The sequence below is a fragment of the Astatotilapia calliptera genome, chromosome 12, assembly GCF_900246225.1.
Source record: "Astatotilapia calliptera chromosome 12, fAstCal1.2, whole genome shotgun sequence".
NCBI classification, from domain to species: Eukaryota; Metazoa; Chordata; class Actinopteri; order Cichliformes; family Cichlidae; genus Astatotilapia; species Astatotilapia calliptera.
The window spans coordinates 36,156,103-36,180,438 of NC_039313.1; the positions used below are offsets into that span (position 1 = coordinate 36,156,103).

Here is a 24,336-nt window from a genome sequence, read left to right on the forward strand (position 1 = left end):
AGTGGAGGATTTCATCTCCGCACCTAATGGCAGTCAGGGTGGTGGTATCTAGCCTGTAGAGATCTGTCTGTACTTCCCTCCATGGATTTGCCTCCCAGACCATCACTGAGCCACCAAATCACTGATACAGAATCATGTTACACAGATCGTGTATGTCGATCACTCTCCTTCAAACATCTGCATCAGTGCAGGCTAATGTCTGATATCTGGCTGTCATCTGACTGTTGTTCCTCCTCTGCCTGTTCATTTTCTCATTAAAATAAACATTAATAATCATTCGTCCACTGTCACTTGAACGCAGCATGCATTTGTGATCTTGTGAGAAGCTGAGAGTGTGAAGACGATCTGTTTGTCCGAGGCGACCGACTCTGCACGCACAAAGATCGCAGGGCCTGTTCTGGCCTGCTGCTGTTTGCAGCTGCAGTAGCACCAACGCAGGAAGAGTCTGACGATCAGAAACATTCATCAGGACAACAGTCAGATTAAAACAGCTGAACCAGTTTCATCAGGTGAACGATCTACGTGGAAGTTTTTTGGGTCATTATCCATCTGCACTGTAACACTGGCTCCACCATGTTGGTCACATGACGTGGTTTCCTTCAGATCATTGGCTGTTTCTCTCCTCCCGTCAGTCCGGTACTATCGAACCTTGGCTTCGTGTGTTTGTCACACCTTTGGTCTTTTGTCTGAGTGTATCTGCTTCTGTTCTCATAAACATGACTAAACTGCCAGTCAGTCAACTGTCCAATTACTTTTGACACTCTGAAAATGCTCGGCATTGTTTTTTAAACATGAATAAAAACTTTGGTTTAAAATCCTCTGCAGTGACGAGCAGAGTCATCAACACAGTGTCGTTATTCAGATACTAACAAACTTATCTGTCTCTGTAAACACCTGAGATATCACAGAATGAAGCTTTGAGTCGTAGCAGCACTCGGACCTGTGGAGCAGATGGCTGAGCTGATGTGCTCGAACACGTCTGAACACTACGTGTAGATAACATGCAGGGACTTGAAGCAGGGCAGACATTTAGAAGGTGAAAGTACAAACATGTGGCCGCGCTGTGTGTAAATATGTCAATAAAAACGGAGCTCAATTTTCTCATAAATAAATATTTTGTTCATTTATTCTCTAAACTGTTTAAACTGGAAAATGCACCATCGTAAGAAATATATGAGCGCAAACCTTGACACGCCTGGACCGTCTACTCATGTCGTTTCTCCATCACCCTGGTGGTGGCCTCTGACGTAAAGAGACAAAAACGACAGCTTGTAAAATAATAAACGCCAGCGTGCGTCTAGGAGCTCAGAGATAACGTAGACAGTCGGCAGATATGTGCGGAAAAGCTTTTTCATTGACAGCCTCTATTTTCAGCAGGACGATGTTAAACCACACGCAGCAGGACTGTGTAGCAGACGAGTCCAGGTGCCAGCTGCAGCCTCCAGCTGCTGTCTGAAACTGAGAAACTCGACATTTCAAAATTGAGCCGGCTTCACCTCTCAGCGGCTGATTCACCTCATCAACAACCTTTTCTGCCTCCTGCGTTCGTTGGCTCGTTGTGCTTAAAAAACATCATCTTCTGAGAAGATGAAGTTTTGTGGAGCTCAAAAGAGAAATACAATCATTTTACTCAGGTTTAAAAACATTTAATTACAAAAACAACTTTAATTTGAATCCTTGGAAGTAAAACGATTCTGTTTCTGATCGTACACGACTGCTTCCTGTTCTCAAATGTAAATGAAGTACACATCTGTGTGGGGTCAAAGCTGTGTGCTCAGAGGAGACGATGAGGCTGAACGGACCAATCGGGATGGAGGCGACGACTCAGGTCGAGCCCTGCCCCCTGGTGGTCATTTGGTGGCATCAGCTGGTTAAGCTGCAGATTAAAAAGCATGTTTGAGATAAACCGAAGCACGAGGTGAGTCGACACAGAGCTGCGGCTTTAACGTCATTCACGGACACGTTTAAACACGTCAACCTGACAGGAAGCTTTTTTTCAATTTCTAGTACTTTAAAAATATTAAATATTTTCTGATATTTTAAAAACTATTTAAAAAAATATGGTTGTTGTAATACTTCTGGAATAATTTAGTGGGGATAGTACAGATACAAGAAATTAAAGGTTTTCAGTACTAATTGTAAGACTAATGAAATGAATCAGTGTTGTTGGTATTATGCAGCGTCCACAGTCACATGATTTGATGGATGTGCAGGTTGTGTTTGACGTGTCTGCTGTTTTATACTCAAACCTATTGTAACATAATTACACATTTACAGCTGTTAAAGTCCTCTGATGTACAATAAAAAACCTTCTTACTTTAGAATAAAACTTATAAACCTGTTTAATGTTACGATGACCAAAGCAGCACTGCTGGTTTCAGCTTCACTTTTCATCTACAAGCCTAAAAGTTCATTTAAAACCAAAAACTTAGTGTTGAAAAACAAAGATTCGATTATTTAAACAGGTTACAAGTTTGTCCTTCTTGCTCGGCAGTAAATATTCTTACACATGGAGATCACGTCATGGAGCAGTGACTCCGTCACAGTCAGCAGTTCTGAACAGTGACTTTAAGAAGATGTTTAAATGTTTACTTTCAAACGCTGAAAAGCATCTTTGGGCGTCGATCTGAAGCCTCGACCAGCTGAGCCGTGTTGATCCTGATCCAGCAGGGAGACCTTCCCTCTGCTGTGGCCTATTCTAAGCAGCCCGATGTGAACCTTCAAATTTTACCCAGAATGCACTTTGTGAAGTTTTCTCCGGTGAATCAAATCGATCAAACGGCGATGCTCGTTCCTAGGGATGGGTATCGTTTAGGTTTTATCCGATACCGGTGCCAAACCGGTACTTTTGAAACGGTGCCGGTGCTTAAACGGTACTCAAACCGGTGCTTAAAGAATGGAGAACACAAAATTGGTCCAAAAACCTCTCATGTTCAGCTGTTTTTTTGTAAAAAGATAACAATGTTAGCCTTTTCTGCAGCTATGGGGCATATATGGTGTCACTCTTGGCTGGAAGCAGTGCTTAAACAATGGAAAAAACACAAACTTTGTCCAAAAACCTCTCATGTTTAACTGTTTTCCACTTTTTCTTTGATCATTTTAGCCTTTTTGGCCAGGGTGAAGGGAGTATCTGCCATCAAACAAGAAGACAGCCGCATGTAGCTATGATGATGTTTGCTAGTTCACCTTACATGCATTAATGTAATAACGTGGTTAGCCTACTCAACGTAAATTACACACGAACAACATGAAGCTACTCACGCAGAGAAGAACGGCTGCTGCTGCCATCAAATACGGCGCATTTCTGGGCTTTAAAAAAAAACGCTATGCGTCGCCAGGTGTTTCATCGGATTCGAGGTGTTACCTCCTTTGACAGTATCACAGTATCAGCTTAAAGCACTTGTTGCTGCTGAGTTTGCATCTTTTGCTGTGAAGTACAGCCAGACTTTGACCGCTTCGTCTTGGGCATTTTTAGTCTGTAGCTCTGCTCTAACAGAACATACGTACCTGGACCCGCCTACTATCCTCGGAAACGTAAAATGATTGGCTAGAATCTAAAGTGTGTGACATCTCAGGAAAAAAAAGCACCGAAATAAAGCACCGAAATGTGCGCTGCTTTTCGGTCTGGTTACTACCGTTTATGTCAGAACCGGTGCCATCATGGCACCGGATACCGGTACCCATCCCTACTCATTCCTGCTCGCGTGTCGGTCAGGGTTAACGTAGCCGGAGAACCTGCAGCTCTGTTACATCAGCTGAGTTTACTGTACAAATCAATCAGCTGATTTTCAGCGAGCACTGAGACGTGATGCTGACGCTAAACGGAGCACAGACTGACGACAAACAGACGCGTCAATGTTTCAGCGTAAAGGCCGACACTTTTGTTTATTCCAGCTTCCAAACAGTTCATCTCAAACATTTTACAGTTTTGGTTTTTTAGTAACAGGCGTCACAAAGTCCACAAACCTGAAGCATCCACGTTTCAAACGTCTCAGCGGGAGTTCAGGCCACGCCTCCGTACTGAGCGTCACAGTGGGGCGTGTCCTCTAACGAGCCACACAGGAAAATAATAATAAGCCATAAAAACCTCGTCAGTGGTCGAACTGAGCAAACCGGTGTTCAGCGGCTGTTTAGTCCGAAGTTCAGGAAACTCGATTCCACGACTGAAACCTTCCACCGCTCGTTTATGATCGACCTCGGTTCTGATCCAGACCTCGGACTTGTGCTGACGGGCGCGTAAAGAAAAGAAGAATTAAAGAGCGGCGAAGTCCAGGATGCACAAACTGAGGAACTGAAACACGGGAGGGAGGCGGGGACGAGTCCTCGCTCGGTCGGGTTTAGCCCTCGTCCAGAGTCACAGTGTTCACACCGACGCCTCTTCATCATCGTTCTGCTCATCGTCCGAGCTGCAGCCGGATCAGCGCCATGATTAAAGCGTTCATCGTCCCGACGTGCCCGCTGCGCTCAGGCCGAACACGTGCCCGTATCACGCCGGATCAGATGCGTCGGGCTGAGCTTCGTTTCCCCCTCAGACTGAAACATGTTCTTCAACAACGCCAGCGCACGACCTGCTGTGACTCTGAGCCGCATCACAGAGAACAAAAGGCTGAAATCAAAGAGTCAGAATGAACGTTTTAAATCAAACGTATTAATGTTTACATGTGTCGAGTTTGCACGAAGGACAGGAAACTGTCGCACAAAGTTAAACTAAACACAGGCGGGGAAACATGGACGCAGCTGCAGGGTCACAGTCAGGAAACACCTTCACCTGCATTCTACCTGAACGCCACCAGAGGGCGACAAATACTTCCAGTCCTACAGAAGTCAGAGGAACCAATGACCTCTGACCTCTGCTCATTTTGGGTCATACTGAATAAATCATCAAGTCTGTAGATTTTGGTCACACCAGGTTTTAGGCGACAGCAGCCCCGCCCGTGAAACACCGCCCGCTGAAACACGGCGTCCCCGCCTCGCTTCTGTTCGCTCGGCGACATCGATACATAACAGACAAACAGCCCGGAGCACCTTGAGCATGCTGACAGAAGGGAAAGCGTGAAACGGGCATGTCTGTAACGTGTTCCTCGCAGGAAGTTCAAGCTTCAGCTTCAGCCTGAACAAAAAGCTTCATCCAGACGCTGATCTGTGTCAGAGGAGGGAAATGAGGAGAGGCGGGGAGGGGGGCGTGTAGACGATGTCGGGGGGCGGGTCACCGTCTCTGCTGGCTGTAGACGGGGAAGGCCAGCGTGACGTTGAGCGAGTCGTTGTGCTGGACCAGCGACGTGTGCTGGTAGTGCAGCACCAGCTCCTTCAGCGAGCCGTACAGGTTGTAGGGCTCGGCGAAGCCGTAGCCGGTGCTCGTCTTGTTGATGACGCAGTGCTTCACCTCGCCATCCACCCTGTGGGGGAGAAAGAGAGGTCAGGCTGATGTGCAGTAAACGGGTGAAGAAGAGGAGCAGGAGGAAGATGGAGTGTTGCTTACACCACGGAGCAGGCGTAGCAGCCCGGCTTGCTGCTGTCCCGCACCAGGAAGGTGCCGTCCCTCTTCCCTCGCAGCAGAGACTCCGCCTGGCTGCGGTTGATGTTTCCGAGGCGCCACAGACGCTCGTCGTGATGAGGAAGGTCCTCCTCATCCTCCACCATGCTGTACTCGCTGAGAGGGCGGAGACAGAGGACTGTGAGGAAGCTGCTTTACTCGAGTACTTCTACTTTCTGCTCAGGCTGAGAGCTGCCTGCACTGTGTGGGCTGGTGCCCCCTTGTGTGACCTTTGACCTTTCAGGTAAATTTAACGAGGTTTCTGTGGCTACACAGCGTGACCTGCCATCATCGTTTTACAGTCACACTGAATGCTAAAGGCTGGACTTATCTGTGACTCCTCCTCCTTTGGGTGGAGCAGCTGACGGAGGCTTTGGGCACTAAAACAAACAGTTTGAGCCGCTGGTGCGGTCGGTACTTACTCCTCTGTGGTCTCGTTCTTCAGGCCGAGCCACTCGTTCAGCCTCCTCTGCCGAACGCCTTTCTGAGTCAGCCACCTGTGAACACACGCACAGTTATTAGTCTGTCACACCGGGCGTCACAGTGCTGCGCTCTGGGCGTCACCTACATCAGGTACTGGTCCCTGGTCTTGCGGAGCTGGATCAGGTCCGGTTTGATGCTGTTCATCTTCTTGTCGATCTCTCGGTAGTCGGCCGCCTGCTTCTTCAGGTCCACCTCCAGGTGGCGCTTGCTGTCCACGATCTCGCTGATGCGGGACTTGAGCTTGTCGTAGTTCTCCATGATCCTGCGGAGACGCAGCGGGAGTTCACTGTCACGTGACAAACACGCCGCTGCACGGCGAGCGCGCAGACTCGTCGTCTGGATATAAAAACATTCAGATCAAACTGAGCTGAAGCTCATTTCTGACTCCGAACTTCGTTTACCAGCAGGTGGCTTTCTTCCTGCAGTCTCTGCTGCCATGGCAACCGGCTTCCTTTTAGTGTGTGTAGATGTGCTTTCCCCTCAACGAGCTCCGTCACAGTTGCCATGGTAGCGGCTTACCTCTGGATCTCCTTGTCGTTTCCCTCCCGGCGAAACTTCTCGATGTACTCTTTGCTGAAGCGCTCCTGAGTCTGACACTGCTCCTCGAAGATCTTTATGGTCTCATTGAACGCCTCGATGGCCGTCCTCTTCATCTGGATCTCCTGATGAGGAGGAGGAAGAGGAGGAATGTTTTATTTACCATAATTTAAATGTAATCATTTTAATTAACTGTAGTCTCTCAGTCCTCTTCTACTCCAGTACTCAGAGTTCCCCGTTAACACCCTTAAATGATCGAGCACTAAAAGTAAAGAATCAGCTCTTTCTTAAAAACCCTGTAAGTATCCTGATCATCACTGTTTGTAGTTCTGTTTGACAAATCTGTAGTTTTATTAGAGAACTTCCTCCGAGCGTACCTGCGACGTTCTGGTGTACTCCTCGTACAGCCTGTCGTACTCTCGGTTCTTCTCCTGGTACTGCAGGTGATACTCGTGCAGCTTCTTCCCCACCGCCTCGATGCTGTCCTCCTTCACCACCTGATCCTGAACGACAACAACGCAGCGGTCAGACGCCGTCGTTAACCAAACGCAGACTCTCGGAGAGCGCGACCCACCTGCTGGTGCTTGGAGACCGGGTAGAGCAGCTTGACGTCCAGTTTGGGGTTGTACTGGGCCAGAGACTCGTGTCTGTAATGGTTGATCAGCTCCACCACCGAGCTGAAGGTCAGGGGGTCGGAGAAGCCGTACTTCCCCTCCCGATGGAAGATCTTTATCAGCTTGTTGTTGCCTCCTTTCCTGCAGGTGACGAGAGAACGGAGAGCTGGTCAACTCAGAGCCCGCGGCATCGTCCAGACACAAAGCAGACAGTCGTGCTGTGGACGTTTACTGCACAAACAACAAGACTGTAACTGTGCAAACCACGAAATCTGTAAATCGGCTGGAAGACGTAGAGCCTTGGCCCCCTGGTGGGCAGTGAGGGCGCTGCAGGTGAGCAGCCACAGATCACTGAGAATAAATTATTTTTATAGGATTTCAAAAATGTGAATTAACGAGTATAAGGTTGTTTAACTTTGTATGAATGTTTTATTCTTACAAGATTAGCAAAGGTTTCATCCTGTTCCACATTCTATTCAACTGTTAACCCTTTAGAGCCGGTCGGAGCGGGCACGCTCCGTTTTGCGTAACTATTTTTAAATCCCAGTAGCTCTGCAACCACGTAAATTTTTTTTGCATATGAAACCGGAGGAGTTGTACTTACATCTTATGCCATCAGCTTGTCCTCGGTCACGGTTTCCTTCCACATAAAGCTTTGCAAAAATTGCATAAAAAGCGCTTGCAGGAACAAAAACATAATATTCCAGAAACACGCTTTGCCGATCCGATCAGCTGTTCATAACACTTCCTACGTTGGAATAGACGTCAGCGCAAACTTTTGCATTTCCGCCATTACCTGCCCGAAACCGGAAGTGACGTCATTTTCGCGGAAATGTAGTCTTTTTTACCATCAGGGCCTCAGGGCCTGTACTCGTCTTTTTAAAAGTTATCTTTGACTTTATGACTTTGTGTCGTTTCTGGGATGCTGAGGACTCATATTGCACTGCTGGAAATAGTTTATTTTGATGCATATGCTGCTTTTTTGCAAATTTGCACTATAATATTTATTTTCGTTTTTCCTGCAGTGTATAAAAATTGGTGTATTTCAAAAATAAAACTATGAAGACACTCAAAATAAATTTCCTGTGGTGGGAAACTATTTTGTGCAACTTTTTTGTATTTACAGTTTTGAGGGATAAACCTCTTAAATTTCTCTAACTAGAAATATGTTAAAAAAATCAAAAACAATTTTCAATTTTTTTGTAGTTTATTGCACTTTTTTGCAATTTATGTAATTACTATGCACTTAATGCAGACATATTATTAAAATATAATGGTCGTATTGATGTATATCAACTTGAAATGCTCCCAAAAATGGCTCCACAGCATGTAAAAATATAATATAAGCTCTGGCGGACTTGGTTCTATGGTAGGTCTTAAAGGGTTAATGTCGACTTTCAGCTGAACGTTTCTCTCAGCTTTATTTGAGCCTCGTATCCACGAGTTTTGGCTCTTCCACCCGTCACACCTGTAGATCAGTCAGTCTTTACATTTAAACATTATTTAAATGCTTCATTTTTGTTTATTGGATTTTGAACCTGTGTTTGAAAAGCCGGTGATGCACTGAGAGCTTTACCTCAGAGTCAGAGTGTAATCTCCGTGCATCTTGGTGGAGGCGTCTCGGACCAGAAACGTACCGTCGGCCGTGTCCCTCAGCTTCTCGTTCACCTCCTCCCTAAAACGGCAAAAACAGACTCTGCATCCCTCCGTACATCCTGCATGTCCTCCCACGGTGTGTGTGTGTGTGTGTGTTACCTGGAAATGTCTCCCCAGTACCACTCGGCGTCCTGCAGAACCATGCTGTTGTTGAAACTGGTGGAAGGAGCCGGAGCCGAAGACTTCACAGGTTTAGGAGGTAAAGCTGAAACAGAGAGCGAGAAGGAGGAGTCACACCCCGAGATGGAGTAGTTACGTCTCTTTGATGGATGAATAATCAGGCCCCATCTTATCTTAATGACCTTGTAGTACCATATCACCCTATTAGAGCACTTCGCTCTCGCTCTGCAGGCCTACTTGTTGTTTCTAGAGTATTTAAAAGTAGAATGGGAGGCAGAGCCTTCAGTTTTCAGGCCCCTCTTCAGCCTGAAACTTTCCTTTTTGCTAAAGCATATAGTTAGGGCTGGACCAGGTGACCCTGGATCCTCCACTCCCTCATCCTGGTTTCTTTTAATAGTTTTCATCCTATCTGGTCTTTAAGTCTGACGTTATTAGCTGTGTCTGGGCCCAAAGTCAAACGAACACTGCGGCATCACTGAGAGTTACAAACTGTCTTTCATCTGTAATAAAATCATCAGCATTGCTGCTTTACCAGGTGTAACAATTGAGTTTAACATCCATGAAAACAGGATTTATGACATTTAACAGAGTTAGAAGTTAGCAGGAAGTTAGCTCGCTAGCTTCCACCTAAACATGATATAACATGTTCTGACTGAGAGACTTCTGAAAATTCAAACGTACAGCTCTGCTGTCACTTCCAACATAAATGAAGACAGAAAACTAAACAGCAGTGACGTTTGTAGGGTTACTGAAGTTGGGCTAGCTGGTAGATAATGATGTGCTACGTGATCGCTAGCTACACAGCTATGTTAGCATAACATTAGCACAGTGAAGCTGGAGGATGAACGCTAACACTTTTCCACTCGATAAAAGTTAACGTGAAGGTTCGTGATGGTTAGAGACAAATACAGTCGCAAGGCAGGATGCTGTAAACGGACCAAACTTCAGTCAGGAGAACAACTGAGATAATCCATCCACAATACGAGGTTAGTCATTAATGTACTGCTGCTGGGCTGCAGTTACATCGTAAGGGTTTAAACACTGAGCTTTAAAACGATTAGCGGCAATAAAAACAGGGATCACTGACTGTTTTTAGGGACTTTTTGAGATTAAATAGAACAAGATACAAAACATGTTAAAAACACAACAGCTTATTAAACGCAGAGTAGTTTGGGCCTGGAAGCAGGTTTCATCACGTCATCACTTAAAGAGCGGATTAAAGGAGTTCTTCCTTCCCACTGTCACCAAATGCTCCTGGGTGAGTTTCTCTCATGCTGCAGAGCAGCAGTAGGCAACTCCAGGCCTCGAGGGCCGCTGTCCTGCTGGTTTTAGCTCAATGATCTCACTTTGGGCCAACACACCTGAATCAAATGATGAGTTCATTACCAGCCTCTGGAGAACTTCAAGACATGTCGAGGAGGTGGTTTAGCCGTTTGACTCAGTTGTGCTGGATCTAAGAACTGCAGGACAGCGGCCCTCGAGGCCTGGAGTTATCTACCGCTGCTGTAGAGTCTGTACTACATGAAACACTGTGAGGTTGTGCTGTTGGGAACCGGTGCTCTCCTCCTCACAGCGTCACCTGTTCTAAAGTCACACCACCAGGGGGCGCTAACAGGTGAGCATTTGAGTGAACAGAAAGTATTTAAACCTTTGTTAAAACAAACATCCTGCGACTGTTGATTTATAGGCGCTCACTCACTCTGACGTTCACCCTGATGTCAAAGGTATCTGCAGTCATGTGACACATCAGTGACTGATGAGGGGAGGGGGGAGGGATCACTTTGTTGTGCAGACTATATCGAAGAAACCACAACTAACCAGCAGTGTGACCCACAACCCAAAGAAAGAACAGTGGGACTGTGTGAGCGCGTGCGCTGGCGGGGCTTTTAAAGCTCCACGCCAGATTTAGGGAGGCGTCTTCATCTGACAGCACAACCAACAGAAACCTCAGCGACGTGCCGGCAGCACGGAGGAGCCTCCTCACTGAGAACAGGTGCTGCACACACACCTGTGCACCTGCTCCACACGTCACCGGCTGCAGCAAAGTGAGCTCCGTCTGACACCATGTTTAAATCAGGCAGCAACAGGGCGGAGTCTAAAGGGGGCTCGGGGGGTAGCAGACCCCAACTGTTTCAAGGCTTTAGTAACTTTATTTACAAGATTCACATAAATATGAACAAAATATTTATTAAATTGTCTTAATAATTGAAAATTATTCTTAACATTGATTAAGTATTTATATTAACTATTAATTATTAACACCAGCAGGAAACGTTGCATCACAGCAGAGAGTAAAACTGAGAATGTCGATGTTCTTCAACACGCACACACACACACACCTGTCAGAAATCCTTTCTTATCCAAATACTCGATTATTCGACTGAATACTCGAGTACTAAAATAACCGAGCATATTAGGATCGAGCTGTAGAGAAAGAGCGCCATTTCGTTTGTTAAAGAGGAAGTGAAACTGAGCTTTTGGTCACTCACAAATAAAAGTGACAGCACGCTGCGTTCAGCCCATCCGGCCTGAAAACAGCAGCCTCCAAATCGACTGTCTGCTTCACCAAAATTAAGTTGAACACGTTTCATGTTTCTCTGAGGAACACCTCGCCCTCTGACTCAAGCTTCACTTTCTGCTCAACTGAACAGCGAGTGAGTCTGAGCTTTTAGAGGAGGCGCACAGAGAGGAGGCGCACGGGGAGGAGGCGCACGGGGAGGAGGCGCACGGGGAGGAGGCGCACGGGGAGGAGGCGCACGCCATTGATAACAAGTGAAAACCAGAGCTTTGCAGCACAAAACACCTGAAACTAAACTAAGCGTCGGAGCAGTTTCTCGGAGCTCGCCGCGTCTCGTGGCCATTTTTAGGTCTGAACTTTGAGCTCAGATCAGGTTTGACACCATTTTTCTTTCTCACGCGTGGCAGGAAATCGCTTCAGACGCATCTGCGCTTCGGGAAACACTCCGACACTCGCTCTGGTGAAATCACCACGAGATGAAGATGTGCCGACTCCTGAAGCACACAGCGACGTCACATTTTTAACCTCGACTCCATCGCACATCTGCATTCACACCGCCGGGTTGAGCCTGAACACGCTGACTTTGGGTGGGATGACGAGAACATCAGGAATAACATGGAAACACATTTCGAGGCTTCACAGCAAACAAACTTCCAGCTCCTGATGCAGATGTTTAACCCGACACAGGTTTAGTCTCGCCGCTGCGGCCATCTGATCAGGCGCTGCTCCCTCCAGGTGGGGGTTTGACTCCTACCTGGGCTCTGCATGTTGATGTAGCAGAGGATCTTGTCTCGTCCCCTCAGCGCCTCGGCCCTGCCTCCCTCCTCTCGCTCCATGTCGGCCCCTAAACCGTCACCTGTCGAGTCCTCAGAAACGAACGGACGCCCGGCTCTCATGTCCCGCTGCTTTCAGCCCGTTCGGCCGCCAAAAATCTGACGTCATCTCAGCTACATCTTCATTTTTGGTCACCTCGCTCGACTCGGGCCTGCTGGACGTGGCTTCGCTCTGCACCTGCAGCTCTGCTCCGCCTCCACGGCCTCAAAACCTCCTTTTTTATTTTTCCAGCTCGCCGTCCGCGGCTCAGAGACGTTTCCAAACGACGCAACTTTCTCCCGTCCGTCTCTCTCTCCCTCTCTCTCGCAGTCTCGGTTCAAAGCTCAGGAGAGCAGCTTGGAGATGTGTGACATCACCGATGGCTCCAGCCAATCCTGTGATGGCAGTGATATCACCAAGGCAACACCCCCCTCCTCCCTCCCCTCTTCGTCTGCTGCATCTCTCACTCTGTGGACGGGTGATGTCATCGTTTCAGCTGCTGACCGGCTGACTCAGAGCCGAGCAGAGTGGATGGATGAGTCGATGGATGAGTGACTAACGCAGTCAGAGCTGCTCGTTGACCCACTTAACTGACCCAGAGACAAACGCCAGCGATCATGTGTGCTTTTTTAAATCAGCTGATTCAGGCTTTAAATATTCCCTCCCATCACATCTGAGAGGTTTGATCTGCTGAAACCTTCCATTTCTCTCCAAATCCATCTTTGCTCTGTTACCCGCAGCACCCGATGCTTCAGCCAATCATCATCCTGAAATAACAAAACAAAGAAAAAAAACCTCCTTCCTTCCTTAATGGGACAGGAATGAGCTGCAGAATTCCTGAACCCCCAAAATGGCAAATGTATGACAGAAATCCTGCCGAAGAGCCAATCATCTGCTTTCTAACAGCCAATCACGTGTGCCGGTGCACACGTGAGGACCAATGTTAACAACAGCTGCCAACAACGATCCAGAGGAGTGAGGCTGTAATTACACCGCGACACATTATAAAGTAAGCATGAAATAATAACAATAACAATAATAACAGACGCTCGGTGCTCTGGGTCATCCTCGCTGTGAAAAACATGAAACAGGAAGTTCTGGAACCACCCGTGAGCTGCGCTGCTTTCATCACGAGCATAATTTCAACCGTTTCCACCGTCTGCTGAACAAAAGTACCAGACTGTACCTCAGCACAGGCTGATCACTTCCTGTCACATCTTAACCCAAAGGCCTCACAGATGTTGCCAAAGTAACCGCGAGCTTAAACGGCGCCTGATTCTTCTGTACGACGTGTAAAACGTAAAAACAAACCTGTCGTTCGACAGTGTGAGGACGGCGCTCAGGCCTCAGAACGCTCTAAACACTCTTGGATCTGCGTGATGTCAGAGAGGATGGATAAGCCCCACCTACTTCATGTTCACAAGGAGCAGCCAATCGGGAGAAAGGCATCCCTGATCATCTTAAAGGAGGAGGAGCCAAAACAACTTGAGTGTAAGAGAAAGGAGGATAATTTTTGGACTTCAGCAGAGTCCGAGAATAAAACTGTGGAGCTGGAAATGAGCCACAGTGGTCAGGCTGAGAGCTTCAGCACTTCCCTGAGTGAAACCAAAGCCTCGTGCAGTCTTTACCAATAAACCCCGTCATCAAATCTTTGTTGCTGCACTTTTTCAGACTCATCTTTCCACCGCCGTCTCATCTGAACCGTTCGATTGAGCAACAGCTGTGCGTGACAGACTAAACGTGACGGCTGAGAGCAACCATACGGGAGTTTCACACACATGCACATCAACGCTCAGCCACTCGAACACAGGCAGGTGTGTTACCTGGTGCGGCCTGGTTCATGTTGAGCTCGCTGGTTATCAGAACCTCCAGGACCTGAACCAGAGGATCCAGACTCGACTCAGACCTGAACACAGAGACAACATCATCAGTGCCGTTAACAAAATGGGTCAAAGGTTTTCTCTGCTTCATCTTATTAATCATCATTAATCATCACACTTCCTGTGAGTGTGGCCTCAAATATGTGCATGTGCCAGGACCTGCGAGCAGCTCACGTCCTTCCTGCCATCAGTGACTCCCTGAACCAGAGCAGCGTGACCCATCGAAGCGAAGCTTCAGGCCTCGGGGTTTGCAACACGACAACCTTAACTCTCTCCATGTTAGCTGCTCTTACGAGTCATAAAATGTGTTATGAAACATTCCTTCAACTTAGTATGGAAAAGAAAATAAAGTCTGTATAAATAACCCGTCACGTGTGTGTGTGTGTTAATAACCCGTCACGTGTGTGTGTGTGTGTGTGTGTGTGTGTGTGTGTGTTAATAACCCGTCACGTGTGTGTGTGTGTGTTAATAACCCGTCACGTGTGTGTGTGTGTGTTAATAACCCGTCACGTGTGTGTGTGTGTGTTAATAACCCGTCACGTGTGTGTGTGTGTTAATAACCCGTCACGTGTGTGTGTGTGTGTTAATAACCCGTCACGTGTGTGTGTGTGTGTTAATAACCCGTCACGTGTGTGTGTGTGTGTTAATAACCCGTCACGTGTGTGTGTGTGTGTTAATAACCCGTCACGTGTGTGTGTGTGTGTTAATAACCCGTCACGTGTGTGTGTGTGTGTTAATAACCCGTCACGTGTGTGTGTGTGTGTTAATAACCCGTCACGTGTGTGTGTGTGTGTTAATAACCCGTCACGTGTGTGTGTGTGTGTTAATAACCCGTCACGTGTGTGTGTGTGTGTTAATAACCCGTCACGTGTGTGTGTGTGTGTTAATAACCCGTCACGTGTGTGTGTGTGTGTTAATAACCCGTCACGTGTGTGTGTGTGTGTTAATAACCCGTCACGTGTGTGTGTGTGTGTTAATAACCCGTCACGTGTGTGTGTGTGTTAATAACCCGTCACGTGTGTGTGTGTGTTAATAACCCGTCACGTGTGTGTGTGTGTTAATAACCCGTCACGTGTGTGTGTGTGTTAAAACCCGTCAGTGTGGTGTGTGTGTTAATAACCCGTCACGTGTGTGTGTGTTAATAACCCGTCACGTGTGTGTGTGTGTGTTAATAACCCGTCACGTGTGTGTGTTAATAACCCGTCACGTGTGTGTGTGTGTGTTAATAACCCGTCACGTGTGTGTGTGTGTGTGTGTGTGTGTGTGTGTGTGTGTGTGTGTTAATAACCCGTCACGTGTGTGTGTGTGTGTTTAATAACCCGTCACGTGTGTGTGTGTGTGTGTGTGTGTGTGTGTGTTTATAACCCGTCACGTGTGTGTGTGTGTGTTAATAACCCGCACGTGTGTGTGTGTGTGTGTGTGTGTGTGTGTGTGTTAACCCGTCACGTGTGTGGTGTGTGTGTTATACCCGTCACGTGTGTGTGTGTGTGTTAATAACCCGTCACGTGTGTGTGTGTGTGTTAATAACCCGTCACGTGTGTGTGTGTGTGTTAATAACCCGTCACGTGTGTGTGTGTGTGTTAATAACCCGTCACGTGTGTGTGTGTGTGTTAATAACCCGTCACGTGTGTGTGTGTGTGTTAATAACCCGTCACGTGTGTGTGTGTGTGTTAATAACCCGTCACGTGTGTGTGTGTGTGTTAATAACCCGTCACGTGTGTGTGTGTGTTAATAACCCGTCACGTGTGTGTGTGTGTGTTAATAACCCGTCACGTGTGTGTGTGTGTGTTAATAACCCGTCACGTGTGTGTGTGTGTGTTAATAACCCGTCACGTGTGTGTGTGTGTGTTAATAACCCGTCACGTGTGTGTGTGTGTGTTAATAACCCGTCACGTGTGTGTGTGTGTGTTAATAACCCGTCACGTGTGTGTGTGTGTGTTAATAACCCGTCACGTGTGTGTGTGTGTGTTAATAACCCGTCACGTGTGTGTGTGTGTGTTAATAACCCGTCACGTGTGTGTGTGTGTGTTAATAACCCGTCACGTGTGTGTGTGTGTGTTAATAACCCGTCACGTGTGTGTGTGTGTGTTAATAACCCGTCACGTGTGTGTGTGTGTTAATAACCCGTCACGTGTGTGTGTGTGTTAATAACCCGTCACGTGTGTGTGTGTGTTAATAACCCGTCACGTGTGTGTGTGTGTTAATAACCCGTCACGTGTGTGTGTGTGTTAATAACCCGTCACGTGTGTGTGTGTGTTAATAACCCGTCACGTGTGTGTGTGTGTGTTAATAACCCGTCACGTGTGTGTGTTAATAACCCGTCACGTGTGTATTAACAGCTGTAGATCACTGACCCGGCTGTCTGTCTGAACAGCAGCGGGCTGAAGCTCTCGGCGAGGTTTCGGGGGCTCAGCTGGTTCCTGGAGCCGTGCAGGCACAGTCGGGCCAGGTGTCTAACCACGCTGAGCAAGGTCAGCCCATACTGGGCGGGGCAAGTTGGCGAGCTGGCCACGCTCCGCAGCAACTGGGCGCACTCCTCTAGGTCTCTGACCTCTGAAAGCAGGAACAGGAAACAGGACAGAAGTGTGAACAAACTACCAGATGCGGTGTGAAAGAGGGAGACGGGGGCGGGATCGTGGGGCTTCTTCTGACCTTGAACGGCGTGGATCATGTCGGCCTGCAGCGAGGCTGGCAGGACGGGACCGGGGAGATCCTGCAGGAACCGGACCACCCCGTCACACAGGGACGGGGCCTCCAGCTGCTCCAGGTCTGAAAACAAACACATCAGTTTAAGCAGAGATTTCACGATGCAGTTGTTCTGTAATTCACAGGTGAAAACACGCCCTCCTCACCTGCGTCTGCGAGCTGCTGCGTGTCCACTCCGCCGCCGCTGAGGCTGCGATACAGGCCGGGGCTGTCCAAACCTGCAGCAACACACGCATGTTACAAACACCAGCTGAAGACTTCGTCAGATCAATATTTCAAACTTCACACTCAGTTTGCTTTATGTTCAACCTGACATGAGGAACATAGGTTAGAGAGAAGTATTATGAGCTCCTAAACTGAAGCTGGGTCTAATGAAGTGTCCACAAATGCATTTCTGACAACTCTGCAGAACTGTGAACAAGTTCCTACAGACTGAAAGTCACGAAGCTTCAAATGTTCAGTTTAAATGCTGGAAAACACCAACGCAGTGACATCAGAGTGAAGGAAGAAAAGGTCAGAATAAAGCTGTGAATGCATCTGAAGGGTTAGTGTGCCGTTTGCAGATGTAGGCGTCTCGAAGCTTCAGAAGAACAACAAAGATAAACTCTGAAACCAGACACAGAGACGGGAACTGGTTGGAAATCCACGTCAGTGTGTTCGGTACCTTTGGTCTCTATGGCCTCCATCAGTCTGCTGAGGAGGGGCGGGGCCGTGTCCGGGGGTCCGAACTGCTCGGGGAGGTCCGGCAGCACGAGACCTGAAGAAGAACAAACAGCACACGCAAGATTTCAACTCAAAAGTCAAAGTAATAAGATTCATAACGAGACATTGATCTCCCTCCCTTAACCTTTATGATGTCATAAAGTATACAAGGAAACCGGGGGGGGGGGGGGACTAAAATTATGGAGGAGGAAATGAGAGCATATAACAGCTTTTACTTTGAAAGGATGTAGGCAACAGGAAGCTGAGTGAGCAAAACAGTTCTGTGAAACACGCAGGTAACAACAATAATCAGGATTCTGCTGCCAGCAGCTTTAACCACAGCGCGCACAAACACACAGCGCGCACGCACACTTCCTGTGCTCTGTGAGGCGGGTGGCAGCAGATCTGTTCACTCAGCAACCGCAGCCCTGACTCAACCCGAGCTCTGTGTGTCTGTTAGTGTGTGTGTGTGTGTGTGTGTGCTCGTGTGCGTGTGTGTCTGTTAGTGTGCGTGTGTGTCTCTCTGAGGAGTGTATCAGGACGTGAGCGTCTCTAATCTGCTCGAGTCTTCTCAGGCTCTAGCTTGCAGGTGCAGGGTCGTCACACACACAGGTGTGTGCTGTTGCTCTGTTGAGGAAGCAGCTGAAGGAACCTGAATCACTGAGCGAGCGATCGGGCTGAAACCTTTCAGTTTCTTCAGGGCAGAGCGACAAAAACAAGTTTCAGTGTCGGTTTACAGATTTCACGGCTCCCTCTTTCAGGCTTTCGGCTGGTCCCAGATCAGAATCTGTTCTGGCTCCATGTGACGGCGAGCATCACGTCTACCTCTAACTGAAGGTTTAAGGAAGCTAACGTGTTCCGTGACCGTGGCGTTTGGATGTTGTGCAGAGTGGTTGCTGTGGTAACAGCTGACAGGGATCAGGCTGTTTCAGATTCTTAGTTGTTGAGTTTGCAGTTGTGAGATCACGAAGCTGGGATCGGAGCACTGCACCCGCAGGAGGCGACGCCTGTGTGACGCTTCCCTGCCGACCTCCCCGACCCGCCCGAGGACACAATATAAACAAGAAATAGCAATAATTTACATTTTTATTTACTCGCTTTATTATTTACTGTCTTCATTCTCTTGCCGTCTTCCCGTGCATCGTTTTAATCAGATCTGCTGCACAGCTGATCGTCTCTGAATCTGCATTTTTACGCCAGCTTTTCTTCTTCTTCTATAAAATCAGCAGAAAATACATGATGTGTTTGTTTTAGCAGCCTGATGTTTCTCATCTATGTCGCTGTGCTCACTGGTTCATAAACTGGGGAACTGGTTTCTGCTGCTGTGCTGGGATGTTGGGACGGCTGACGCTCGAGCTCAGTCTGCTTTTAAAACATAAGCACTTCCTCTCAGAGCGCTTTTATACAACCCTGTGTGACACCAGGAGGACGGCTCCACATCGTGTCATGCAGGCACGTCGGCCTCTTTATTTGGCCTGACGTATATGACAAAATTCAATAACATGTTTAAAAAATGGAAAAGGGTGGAGTGCCCACTCCGGGTCGGGGATGAGTTCCTGCCCCAAGTGGAGGAGTTCAAGTATCTCGGGGTCTTGTTCGCGTCGTGGTGAAGAGGGAGCTGAGCGTAAAAGCGAAGCTCTCAATTTACCGGTCGATCTACGTCCCTACCCTCACCTATGGCCACGAGCTGTGGGTAGTGACCGAAAGAACGAGATCGCGGATACAAGCGGCAGAAATGAGCTTCCTCCGAAGGGTGGCTGGCCTCTCCCTTAGAGATAGGGTGAGAAGTTCAGCCATCCGGGAGGGGCTCAGAGTAGAGCAGCTGCTGCTCCACATCGAAAGGAGCCAGCTGAGGTGGTTCAGGCATCTGACAAGGATGCCTCCTGGGTGAGGTGTTCCAGGCATGTCCCACCGGGAGGAGGCCCCGGGGCAGACCCAGGACACGCTGGAGAGATTATATCTCTCGGCTGGCCTGGGAACGCCTTGGTGTTCCCCCGGATAAGCTGGAGGAGGTGGCTGGGGAGAGGGAGGTCTGGGCCTCTTTGCTTAGGCTGCTGCCCCCGCGACCCGGCCTCGGATAAAGCGGATGAAGATGGATGATGTTTAAAAAACACGTTTAACAGTTTCAAAAAAAACAAAAAACAACTCTAGAAGCAAACGAGCTGGTTTGAAGCAAACTAGTCACACAGTTGAACCAAAGTGGAGTCGAAACCTGTAATCTACGACTTCTGTTTGCAGCTTCGTCACTCGTATCAAACACCAGACAAGTCCTGTGTGAACGACTACATGACAGATAATTAGGATGGTCCATGGTTGCTGTTCAGGTTTTAAAAGTTGGACAAGTTTCAGCAGGATCGGATGTGGGTAACAAACTACAAGCATCTGAGCGACTTTACTCACCCTCTGACTCCGAGTCGGCCCTCACCGACGCTGCAGATGGGGGCCTGGGTGGGCGGGGCTTCGGGGTGGGTGGAGACATCCGCTTCCTGCCGACAAACTCCACATACGTTCCCGGGAAGTCGCCTTTTTCCTGTCGTACACGAATCGAAGATCGCAGATGTGAGAATCATATAAAGTCAGTAACGATCATTTTTTTGGAGGCTAGTTTGGGTCACACAGCAGAAACGCTACGAGCGTTCCCGTTAATCCCACCATCATTCTAACAGACTGGACCGAACGTGAAGGTCAGAAAACCTGAGCTCCTCGCTCTGACCCCACACCGAGGGGCTCCTCGGTGTGGGGTCAGAGCGAGGAGGATGTGGGATGCAGAGCTGTTTGTGGAGTTTCGTGATGACGGAGCCGTGCAGCTACGCCGCTCCTCCACTTTTACTTCAGCTTCGTTTTCTCTTTGCATCACCGAAAAGAAGCCGAGAGGAAACGCAAGTAAAATATCTCACTTTGACGAGTCAACACGGAGCATTTCCTCCATCACATGTGCTAATAGAGCGAGTGCTTCACTGACTGCAGGATTTATTGGAAGCGCTGCTGCAGGAGTTGTGACTGAACGAGCTGCACCAGGGTTCAGTCTGCACAGCAGCTTTTAAATGAACAAAGACGCCCAGACTGAGCTCTGCCTCACATCTCTGTGCGCTACAGGTGATTAGCCTATCACAGAGCTTCCACTGCTGTAACCTTTGATGTCACCACATCAGCTCTTTCACAGAGACGGCCAGCAGAGCCAAAAAGACTCCAAAATAAAGACTAAGAACTTCTATTACTTTCTTCTGCTAAAAGAAGAGCTTCCTGTGACGGGAGAGGTTCGTGCGGTCTGAAAGCACTTCCTGTCTCTGCTGCGGCATCGTACCTGTGTGGTTTCGTTGAAACCAGGCAGCCAGCCGATTTCCGACGGCCGTTCTTCGGCTCCGTTGGTGCAGCCGAGCGCCAGCAGCGCCCCCTTAGTGACCAGCAGCACGTCCCCGACGTGCAGGTCGATGTCCTCCTCCCTCTCCTTCTTGTAGTCGTAGAGCGCTCGGTACTGAAAGCCCTCCGAGCTCATCCTGACTCAAGTATGGCTTCACGAAAACTAACAAAACAGCTCTGAGTGAAAAAATATGAACATAGGTTTGAGTCCGTGTCCTGAGGGGGTCTAAAGAGGAGAATCCACGTGGACGCGCGTCTCCCCTGTCTCCATGTTGGTCCGCCACAGTCCTGTCATCCCTCCAGGCCGAGCCGCAGCCGCTCGATCAGCGCGTCCTCGCGGTTCATGAACAGCAGTCTCAGCAGAGGTAGCGGCCACATCTGTGGAGGCGACGGGTCACCTGAGAGACGAGAGGTCAAAGGTTACATATGAGTGTGAGGAACGCGATGCGGCAGAAGACGCTTTCATCATTTAACGAGCAAAAGCTCCAAAACAAAAATGCTTTTTCTACACAGTCTGTACCTAATAAACTGCTCCCCGAGCGTTTATTTAACCTTTAAAACGAGGAAGAACCAACTTCCTGTCAGTTTATTCGTTGGTTCTGCTGCAGTGCTGGGTTTCCCCCAGGAAGCAGCTCAGCCACCACAGCGAGCCGCTGTCATTCCCGCTGCCTCGGATCTCAGAGTCCGTCGGAAAACATCAGCACTTAAACACAAAGCTTCAGATCTTCATGAATATCCTCGTGTCTTCATGATGCTCTCCGTTAGTGCGCAGCCAGGAGAACTCACTGTGGGTTATTTTAATAACCAACCGTTTAAATCAGGGCTGTCAAACATGCAGAAACAGGACACACATGAAGTGACTTCCTGTCCTTTAAATGACTTCATATGAAGGCAACATGAACAGTGTTACAGACGTGTGAGGGATGTCAAACTAATGCGCACACGCATGTCTGCAGTTTGTTACACAGGAGCACACTGACAGCTGCCACGTGTGCGCAGAGAGTGTGTGTGATGGTTCAATGAAAGGATTCAGTCAAGTTTGCAGTTTTGTTTTTCATACAATATTAGAAATTTTAAAAAAAACAAAACTACATTTCCTGGAGTTTCCCTGTTTGCTTTGTACTGCTTGAACACTGAGCTGTGCTCACATGACACCACAGTGCGAGCAGCGGCTCACAGCTCGTTTACGTTATGATCTACACGGTTGTTTTATTTAAAAATATAATTTATGTTTTTATGATGTAAATAATATAATATGCAAGTTATTCCAATCCTATTAATAAAAGAAAACGGTACAAAGACAATGAGACATTTTTAAGTTCTGTAACACGTTTCACCGAAGCTGTGAGCATCAGACGTGACTCCACGCCACGAGCCTCAGAAACCTCCGAGTGCTTCAGCGAGTCACGGCCGGCTGCAGTTTTGTGCTTAAACACAGACTCTCTCTGAAAAAGACGCCAGAGCAGGTCGAGCGTCACCTGCCTCCTCACACCGGCACCGCCTGATGGAGCAGATGGTTCAGCTTTAATGAGGCCTTCACCCAACCCCCACCCCGTCAGGGACGCTGGCTGTGAACTGAGTGCTGATGACCTGCAGCATCCATCACTTCCACCCAGACCTCAGACTTTGATTGGTCAGACTGGAGGACAGGTGCATCGGCTGCGGTCAGAGAAGGCGGCGCCATGCGTGAACACCATCATTAAGGCCATCACCAGACCATCAAAATAAAAGCTTTCAGATAAAAGCTGCTGCTGACAGCTCCTGTTATAACTCAGACACTCCAGGTCTTCATCAGGCGCCTCATCATCATCATCATCGCTATAATTAATTCTTTTTTTCGAGGATTTCACAACTTTTCTCATTTCTGAAGAATGTGGATGTATAACAGTAAAAAATGAGACAACATTGTTATTATGCAAACAAAGCCTCATTTTCCACAGTGGTTCACCTTTATGTTTATTTATGAATCGCGTGACAAAAATCATCTGAGGATTACTATTATTATTATTATTATTATTATTGTTGTTGTTAAGCTGTAAATAACTGTAGCTTAAATCCAACCACAGAAATGAAACGTGTTTAGTTTTTGATCATTTAAATGTAAAAATCGCCTCCAGTTAATCCACAAACTGCGTTCTGTTCACAGACGTTTATAATGATCACGTGATTCGGAGCTGGAGAGCTCAAATTTTAATTTTGAACTTCGGAATTTGTGAAAAATATTTCTGGCATTAAATCCTAACATAAAACATGAAAATAAGAACTGAGAATAATAAACTGGGACAACAATGAGTTACACGCCTGTGGATGCTGCACAACACTTTAACAACATCAGCAGAATAAGTCCCTGCTGACGTTTAACAGTCAGACACTGAACCAATAATCAGAAACAGATTTGATGCCTTTAGTTTCCCGTGTGGCTGAAAAAGGTTCAATCCGAAAACACAAAGCCCGAAACTGAGGAGCTGGAATCTGAATTTCGCCAATTTCTCTTCAATCATTAATCGACCGATAAAATTTAAAAAAAAAAAAGTCGTTTCACGAATTTTAATTAGTTCAGGTTCAAGCGGACATGCGTTAAGATTTAATTTCAATAAACTGGAATTTCTGGATAAATTGACGTATAAATGAAAACAAAGCGACGACATTTAAAAATGCTAATAATTATAAAATACACACAATATACAAAAATACAAACATACACACCAAACAGAGAACATTTGTCGGGTTTTAAAGGTACTTTCGTCACTCAAAGAGCAGAAAAGGAATAAAAACCCACTTTAAGGGGACTTTCCACCTCGCGGGGTTTATCCCACAGAGCCTAAAACCAAACACTTTGACTTTATTTTAGCCACATGAAATCTTAATCGATACAGAGTTTAAGTAAAGCTCCCAGAAGCTGTAAAACAGCATCAGGAGCAGCTTTCAGACGATGGATCCCCTCAGGAAACGGGAAACGACAATGCATGCCAGCGCTAGCTTAGCCACCTAGCTTCAGACGCTCAAACGTCTCACCTTTATTTCTTGATGTTTCACCAATAAAAGCCTCCAACAGCACGAGCAGCGGGCGCCATGACGAAGCAGTGAGGGCACACGACCTCCTGATGGAGTTCAAAGCTGAGACGTGCCGCTGTTTTATCGATTATTTCCCAGATGAAGACACTCGTGCTTCGTCCGTCTGTATTACAGCAGGGAGACAGGTGTCAAGTGCGCGTGACAGACAGAGGTTCCGGTACGGGCTTTCAAAATAAAAGGGACTTTTAATTTTACAGCGCGAAGCATCGGCGTAAAAGTTCAATTTAACCGTAAATGCTTCGTTTTCAGGATAATAGTGTTTATCAGAATCCAAAATCTAAATGTTAAAGTTATTTATTTTCTGCTTAATGTATCAAATATGTGTGTTTCTTTTAAATA

The 24,336-nt window shown here is 47.5% G+C and overlaps 1 protein-coding gene across 2 annotated transcripts; it reads right to left on the reverse strand.

Annotated features, from left to right (window-relative positions):
- Nucleotides 1-3,852: 3,852 nt before the first annotated feature.
- LOC113033441 (phosphatidylinositol 3-kinase regulatory subunit alpha-like) lies at nucleotides 3,853-24,159 on the reverse strand. 2 transcript variants are annotated; one of them, XM_026187227.1, is made up of 17 exons: nucleotides 23,938-24,159; nucleotides 20,867-21,320; nucleotides 19,963-20,092; nucleotides 17,525-17,617; nucleotides 17,007-17,078; nucleotides 16,807-16,923; nucleotides 16,509-16,707; nucleotides 14,098-14,180; nucleotides 8,923-9,028; nucleotides 8,744-8,842; nucleotides 7,128-7,308; nucleotides 6,931-7,056; nucleotides 6,536-6,678; nucleotides 6,102-6,278; nucleotides 5,956-6,030; nucleotides 5,480-5,650; nucleotides 3,853-5,396 (listed from the first exon to the last, which is right to left on the reverse strand). In XM_026187227.1, exons 2-17 carry the CDS (start codon nucleotides 21,056-21,058, stop codon nucleotides 5,207-5,209), a joined length of 2,154 nt encoding a protein of 717 aa, XP_026043012.1. In that variant the 5' UTR covers nucleotides 21,059-21,320; nucleotides 23,938-24,159; the 3' UTR covers nucleotides 3,853-5,206. The 2 variants fall into 2 exon arrangements, with proteins under 2 accessions (XP_026043012.1, XP_026043013.1); XM_026187228.1 differs by lacking the exons at nucleotides 14,098-14,180; nucleotides 16,509-16,707; nucleotides 16,807-16,923; ... (3 more) ...; nucleotides 20,867-21,320; nucleotides 23,938-24,159 and adding an exon at nucleotides 12,216-12,676.
- Between the last annotated feature and the right edge of the window lie 177 nt (nucleotides 24,160-24,336).